At 46.3% G+C, this 8,012-nt stretch overlaps 1 protein-coding gene across 1 annotated transcript in view; it reads left to right on the top strand.

Annotated features, from left to right (window-relative positions):
• The first annotated feature begins 2,087 nt into the window (after positions 1-2,087).
• Positions 2,088-8,012, top strand: part of LOC139920332 (metal transporter CNNM4) — a 42,334-nt gene continuing 36,409 nt past the window's right edge. Inside the window, exon 1 of the mRNA XM_078285064.1 lies at positions 2,088-3,513. Coding sequence (XP_078141190.1) covers positions 2,091-3,513 — 1,423 coding nt within the window. The 5' untranslated portion in view covers positions 2,088-2,090. The remainder of the gene's footprint in view (positions 3,514-8,012) is intronic.

The raw sequence follows: 8,012 nt of genomic DNA, 5'->3' as shown, positions 1-8,012 counted from the left end.
GGGCGTTTGCTACTTACTCTGTAACTATGAATTACATCAATAATATTACTTAATATATAACCAAATTTAGTAGTAGCATTATTACAGTTACTTTTTCAAGTAACTCATGGCTAATACATACCCAGAGAGATCTGTGACTACATCAGCTGAAGAAAGCACCTAGACAAGGACACAGTTGTATTTGCTGGGTATAAATAGAATAAATCAAACTCCAGGAGCCTCACTGCCAACAGAAAGAGTTTTGGCCCTTTGTAGAGGAGCAGTAGCAGTGCCAGATATACACAAACTGTAGCAGATCTCTTCAGTAGAATTGAAGAGTTCTGTTCCAAATTGAGACATTAGAAAAAATTGAATTTTTTTTTTTACACCTACTCGAATACATTAAGCCTCTAATTGAAGAATTAATTTACAAACAAATTTCATTGCAGATTTTAGAGACTGTTTTCATGTCACTAACCCATCACATCAGAGGTGGCTGACACTGACTGGCTGATATCTGATAATAAAAGGACAGCATTGGCCCACTATAATGGCAAATCAACATATTGGTGTATCCTTATTGTTTAATCCTGACAGTGGATTCAATGGACACTTCCTGTCCATTGAATCTACTCTGACAATGACAAACTTACACTAATAATGAAATTCTGGGGTCTGCATCCACCATATAACACAACTTTAGCCCAAAATCATGATTTTCCACACTGGATTTAATGCTTTAATGCTTGCTTTATTTTATGTTTGTTTTATTTTATGTTTATATTTTATGTGTATCTATTTTTAGCCTGTGTCTCATAACTCTAAGTGAGTGCTCCTCAGCCCTTTTTTTTTCCGATGGGGTAATGTGTTTATTGTACTATTTACAATGCCGTGCTATCTAATGCACTTTACTCTGTATGATAAGTAAGTTGAGGAGTGACACATAAATAAAAGATTGTCTGTCTGTCTGTCTGTCTGTCTATCTATCTATCTTTGAGCTAATTTCTATCTGAACACCAGTTGCTCTACCATATAGTTTTATATAAAAAGCAGCCCTCCAATGCTGGCAGTCAGTACTGTGTGAGTTGAACGCTGAACACAAGAGGGCGCACTGCACTCAAAAAAGGCCTTTATACTACTGTGCCAAAGGGAGAGGGGAGAGGAGAGTAGAAAAGGATAAAAAAAAAAAAAAAGCAATGAACTGACGCATCACACTCTTGCTTGGTAGTTTTTCATTTTATTGTCAAATACAGTAGAAGGGCTCTGTACTCAGCTGGTTGCGTTCAGAAGTCCCTCAGCACTAAGATTCATTTGTCCTATAATATAATGTGTATAGGCATGGGGTTCTTGTACATTTTTATTCCACACATATCTGCAGTGAGAACAGGAGAGGTCGGAGGTCAGAGCTCGACTACAGAACAGAGCTGGAGGTGGATTCACTGTTCAAGCCCAGGTGTAAGGAGGGGGAAGAGGTGCCATTCACAGTGAACAGTCAATCAGCAAAGAAGAGGAGAGTAATCTGGCTTTGCTTTGTTTGTGCACTTTATTTTGTAAAACTCTGAACTCTGTCCTCTTGTGCTTTAGAATTTCTTTCTAAAAAACTCTGTGACTCTTACTCTGAGGACATTTTAAACTGCTGAAGCATTTTATAGCAGTACTTTTACTTCTACTTAAGTAAAATATCAGCAAAGTAGCAGTACTTCTACTTGAGTGGGACATTCTAGTACTCTTTCCACCACCGCCTGTCTGTGTTTCTTCAAACTGCTCTCTCTCTCTCTCTCTCTCTCTCTCTCTCTCTCTCTCTCTCTCTCTCTCACACTCTCTCTCTCTCACTCTCTCTCTCTCTCTCTCTCTCTCTCTCTCTCTCTCTCTCTCTCTCTCTCTCAACTGGATCTTTAAAAAAAACCCCAAAAGCACGATATCAGTCGACCTTAAAAGCATCATCCCAGTCGACCTTAACAAAATAAAACTAAGGGGGCTCGCTCAAGCTTTTCACGTGACGTCTCGGGCGCTGAATGGCTGCATTTTTCGAGTTATGCAAATGAGAAGGGCGGGGCTGTGGAAAACGAGTAGGTGACGTCAGTTCCCCGTTCGCAGAGAGTGAAACAAACATGGCGACAGACTGGAGTGGACAGGGGTTTACGCTAACTTTATTCGTCTTTTCTTGGTTTTTCGCGGGTGGACACGCCGAGACCGGGGTCGCGGAGTTGGGCGGCGGCACCCGGATATTCGGCATGCGGCTGGAGAGGAGCGACAAGCCGGCGGAGACCACCAAGGAAGGAGTTATCCAGGTGACCGAGGGCAGCAACATCCTCTTCAGGTTCTACGGGCTGCAGATCGGACCGGAGACCTCGGCGCTCATCAAGTTCACGGAGCTGTACTCGAGTGATGGTGATGATGAAGACGGCCACGGAGGCACCGGCGCCACCCGCTTCCCTTTTAACAGGACTTGCTACGAGTACACGAAGGATATAGTCGTGCGGGGGGCCATGAACGTCAGCAACCAGGGCACTTCGGGGGTGCTCAGCCTCAAAATCCTACGGCTCCGCAAGAACGAGATGGCGAAGGTGTTCGGCTTGTGCGTCCGGGAGAGCCAGGAGGAGGACAGGTGGCTCATGCTCGGGGAGGACGACGGCAGGGTGCTGGTGGTGGAGGAGAAGACCTCTCTGCTGCCCATGTGGCTGCAGGTGATCATCATCTCCTTCCTGCTGGTGCTCTCCGGCATGTTCAGCGGGCTCAACCTGGGTCTGATGGCGCTGGACCCCATGGAGCTGCGCATCGTGCAGAGCTGCGGCACGGACAAGGAGAAGAAGTACGCCCGGAAAATCGAGCCCATCCGGAGGAAAGGCAACTACCTGCTGTGCTCGCTGCTCCTCGGCAACGTCCTGGTCAACACCACGCTCACCATCCTCCTGGACGACCTCATCGGCTCCGGGATCGGCGCCGTGGTCGCCTCCACCACCGGCATCGTCATTTTCGGTGAAATCGTCCCCCAGGCGCTCTGCTCTCGCCACGGCCTGGCAGTGGGAGCCAACACCATCATGGTCACCAAGTTGTTCATGCTGCTGACGTTCCCCCTGTCCTGGCCTATCAGCAAGATCCTTGACTACGTCCTGGGTCAGGAAATTGGCACGGTGTACAACCGGGAGAAGCTGGTGGAGATGCTGAAGGTGACCGAGCCCTACAACGACTTGGTGAAGGAGGAGCTCAACATGATCCAAGGCGCTCTGGAGCTCAGGACCAAAACAGTGGAGGACGTCATGACGCCGCTCGGCAACTGCTTCATGATCCACAGCGACGCCGTGTTGGACTTCAACACCATGTCGGAGATCATGGAGAGCGGATACACGCGCATACCGGTGTTTGAGGACGAGCGCTCCAACATCGTGGATATCCTGTTCGTCAAAGACCTGGCCTTCGTGGACCCGGACGACTGCACGACCCTCAAGACCATCACCAAGTTCTACAACCACCCGGTCCACTTCGTGTTTCACGACACCAAGCTGGACTCCATGCTGGAGGAGTTCAAGAAAGGTTTGTTTTGGAGGGGGACAGTGGGAAATCTGGGTGTTGATGATGTCAAGCAAGTAGGAAATTCATGGTGAATTGAAACTGCAGTGGTGCTTTTCCAAGCTTTTGTTTGTGCAGGGTTTTGTAGCTCAAGAGAGTTAGGTGGGACTCTTTTGCTCAAGGTAACTTGTCAAAGGTTTTGCCAAAGGCCCATGTGTGTGTCTGTGTCTGTGTGTGTGTGTGTGTGTGTGTGTGTGTGTGTGTGAGAGTGAAGCTTTAGTGAGATGAGTACAAGCAGCTGTCACTTATAAAGTAGGATTCCCACAACTGTCCAGTATGTGGAAAGCACAGGTCTGCAGTGTCCCAGTGTGTTCAAAAAAAGATAATTTTCCAACTGGAGATCAATGAGGTATCACTTTATCCTCCCCTACTATGGGGATCAAAATAGTACACACACACACACACACACACACACACACACACGAGATAGCAATATGCACTGCTATTGTCCCTGAATGCAGCTGCTCCTCAGGAAGACATAGCGGCCAAAGCACAACAGAGAAACATCTTTCTTTACTGTTGTTTACGAGTAAATAAGTGACAAAGTATGAATGGATATACTGTTGTACCAGGCAGTGCTTCAGTGTGTTGCTCAGAGAAACTGACACGACACGTGACTGTGGGTAGACAGAATGACTGTTGTGGGGATCGAACCTGAAGCCTTTCGGTTACGGGACAGTCTCTCTGACCACTACACTCCACCCCCCTTCCCCTTCCCCTTCCCCTTCCCCTGCTATTTACTATGTGATCAGTGGCATATTTGTTTTGCATGTTAACCCGATGTTAGATTTCTACCATTTACCTGAGTGAACATTGCATAGATGCCATCATTATTATTCACTATATTTGGCCCATTATAGCTATTCCTGTTAAGATTACTAAGAGGAGAGCAGGTCTACTTCTTAGAGTCGCAAATATAATGTACATGTTCTGATTTTAGAGGTAACAAAAATACAGTAGAATACAGTAGAGTGTTGTTTAGAAATGCTGTGTTGGTGTCAAAAATGACCCTGATAAAAATTGCGATTGAATTCTAGTTTTGAGTCTCTCACAGTCAGCTGCTTTCCTTCTTTCGACACACACACACACACACACAAGCAAACACTCTCAGGAGGACATACACACACTGACGCCGTCTCCCGCGGGGATGTATTTTTCCTTTCTCAGGCATCTCGTCTCAAGGTCACAGACAGTAGACACACACACACACACACAGACACACTGTGTTTATATCCCAGCACAGTGAGGAATGAGTTGCTGCCTGTCTCCATAGCATCGACAGTAGCATATCTTATCTGATTGTAAGACTGTGTAGTATTGTAGCCAAGGCTAAATTTCATGGAACTTTCTCAACAAATTCAACTCAGTAACTGAGCCAGTATGAATTTATCTCATTCCTGTACAGTTTATAGAATAGCTATAACTCAAAATCACAGCTTTTGCTGTTATCTCAGCCTTACATCTCATAAGCAGCCGGTTTGGATTGACTTTTGCGTTGCTGTAGCAGCGGAGCGCGGCGCAGCGTGACATTTGGCCAAGAAAAGGCTCTGCAGTTCATCTCAGTAGGCTTGGCTGGCGAGGTGAGAAGGGTTGGCAACAAGTCGCAGTGCCTCCGCTCAAGTCCACAAACACACACGCACACAAACACCCACGAGTCCGTCCAGACAGAGAGAGCTGAAGACAGTCCACGTTAGCTCGAGGATGACAAAGAGATTTAAGTAGTTATGAAAGCACACTCACAGCCGCTCTGTATAGACTCTTGAGTTTGAGGGCTACCATGTTGGAGAGTCCTCAGTGCCTCTCATTCCTGCTAGTTATATGACCCTACACATGTACACACGAGATAACATCGGTTTATTGGTGATCTAAAAGTTATAATCTGCGACATTTTCACACAAATAATCGTCCTTTTTGCTACTGTCTATCACTGATTGCTACAACACAATAATGATTCAACCTATACCCAGTGGAAATGAAAGCTTTTACACTTGGTGTTCTAAACACCCGGTGTCTGGTAGGCGTTTCTTTGGGAAAATCCTCTGGCGGACAGGAAGTGCTGCGTTCTACGTTTCCGGCAGCAGCAACAGCAGCGGTTTGTTTTGAATACACAGAAGAAGAACTGGGTAGTTAGCATGAGCAGCAGCGATAGCCGCCATGGCTGAACAGACACAGAAAAGAGCGCCACCTACAGAAACTCAAACTTCATCAACAGAAAATCCAAGGCGTCACAGTACCGCCCCCCACGCTGTTTGATTGACAGGTGATCTCTGGGAAGTGCAGTGCAGAAACGCCACAGCAATGAGTGCCAAAGATGTCGCCCAAAAAAACCCCCAAATTACCACTTTAAGCTCCAAGCGGTAACTGTGTTGCTTGTGGCTCCGTAGCGGTGGATTGCGTTGCCATGGTAACATACAGGATTGATTGGCCACCAGCCCCCTGCCTCTCCTCTCCTCTGACCCGACTCCCCGCTCGCAGCTCGAGTTCCACTCCCTTGGCCCCCTTGGCATCGGTTGCCACGGCGATGGCATCCAACAGCGCTGTGTACACAGGTTGCGTTGTGTTGCCCTCTCCGTCACCTCCCACCTCCCCCTCCCTGACTCATGTAGTCAGGTACGCAGTGGGCCGGCATGTTGGAGGATTTTCTCTTTATTTTCAGCCTTTTTTTTTTTACCTAGAGAACGTTGACTGACCACGCACGCTCTCTTTCAGCACCGCCCTGCCTCACACTCACACAGTAGTACCCATTTACAGCTGGGAGGCGCCCAGTACAGCCCCCGGTCTCATACTGTTAGCCCCTGTTGTGGGTTCAGTGCCTTGCTCAGCGGCACCTCGGCAGTTGCTGACAGAGTGTTCGGGTAAGGGTCATTTACTTTCCCCACACAGATTTTCCCAGTCAGTCCAGGATTTGAGCTGGTGACATCTGGGTCACAAGCCCCGTTGTGAAATGATCGAGTTTACATGCACGCTAACTAGACGGGCACTGCGAGGCCAATAGTCCAGTCTTCTATGATATGCAAATGTGCAAGCGCAACCAATATATGGATCCGCTCCAAAATGTAATGGGTTCTTCCTTGGCCCATGCTGCACCCTTCCACGAAATTTCATGAAAATCGGGCCAGTAGTTTTTTCCGTAATCCTGCTAACAGACAAACAAATAAACAAACAAACGGCACCGAATACATAACCTCCTTGGCGGAGGTAATAACCCGGCAACTGGGAATAATCAGGTTACAGCAATAATTCGATTGATGCGTTTACATGCACTCTAGTAATGCGATAACAGGGAAGACCTTGGTTTACACGATTCAGTCATAGTATTTCTCTCCTTAAGGAAGTCTCCTTAAGGGAATCTCAAACTTCCTGCCAGTTGTTTTGGATTTTGAACATGGCGCCGCACGTAGCTCATTTTCACATGTTCAGGTTTCTGCGTGTCATTAAAACAGTTTCCTCATCAGTCCAAAAGCGAGTCTTGCTGGTCGTCATGCTGTTAGATGTTTCCTGCTTCTGGGGACGTTGTTCTCCATCTGGTTTGCGCTCATGCTCAGATATAAAAAACGTATAGAGTGAGATCAGACTAAGGGTAAACATGCGCTGAATAATTCAAAAGATTGGGCAAAAACCAAGCTGTGTTAATGGGGTTTCTCATAATGCGATAACAGCCTTTATCTGATTAAGGAAATCGCACTCTGCTGTTTACATTTCAATAATCAGGGAAATATCTTTAGACTATGATTGTTTTATTAGTGTGTATGTAAACACGCTCATTGTAAAGAAGACATTGGCCACAGAGGCGAGGGAGTCTCATCAGTATATTCTTGCAGAGTCACACTGATGTTTCTCCTTCACACAGTGCTTTCTTTCTGAGTCATCCCATAGAAACCTCACAGCAGTGTGAGTGTGAGTGTATTGCATATTTGACTCATTACTCTCCTCATCAACCACGATGTCGGTCCACATGTGACCTTTGAGAACAGACTGTGAAGTTGCCTTATTAGATAAGATGAAAGTTTAATGACAAATTGCCCTGTTGCCCGCTGCAAATAATCACAAATGAGACGGCTTGCCCATCACAATTTCCCAAACTCTCCATCCAAATTATATTATTTGCACTTAATAAACTTGGAATGACATTTTTAAGTTGTTGCTTATATTCTAGGACGCCAGTGCCATCGCTGGAAAGATTTGTGGCTCAGAAATAAACATAATTCTGCATATAACTTTTATTTGATTTATTTATCGTGTTGCGGGTGTATCGAATCGTGAACCCCATATCGCGTATGGAATCGTAGCGTGAGATAAGTGTATCGTCCCAATCCCGATTCGATAGGATCCACATATATAGGATTATACATGATTAACTGGGCCGCCCCTCGCTCTAGGCCTGCGGTTTCAAGACTAAACAGCATTCCAGTCGAACCGTCTCGCCTTTCAGGAAATGGACAGGCTCGGGTTTGGTTTGTTTT

Source organism: Centroberyx gerrardi, chromosome 8, assembly GCF_048128805.1.
Source record: "Centroberyx gerrardi isolate f3 chromosome 8, fCenGer3.hap1.cur.20231027, whole genome shotgun sequence".
NCBI classification, from domain to species: domain Eukaryota; kingdom Metazoa; phylum Chordata; class Actinopteri; order Beryciformes; family Berycidae; genus Centroberyx; species Centroberyx gerrardi.
The sequence above is the reverse complement of the archived record's forward strand: the minus strand, read 5'-3'. Positions and strand labels throughout refer to the sequence as shown.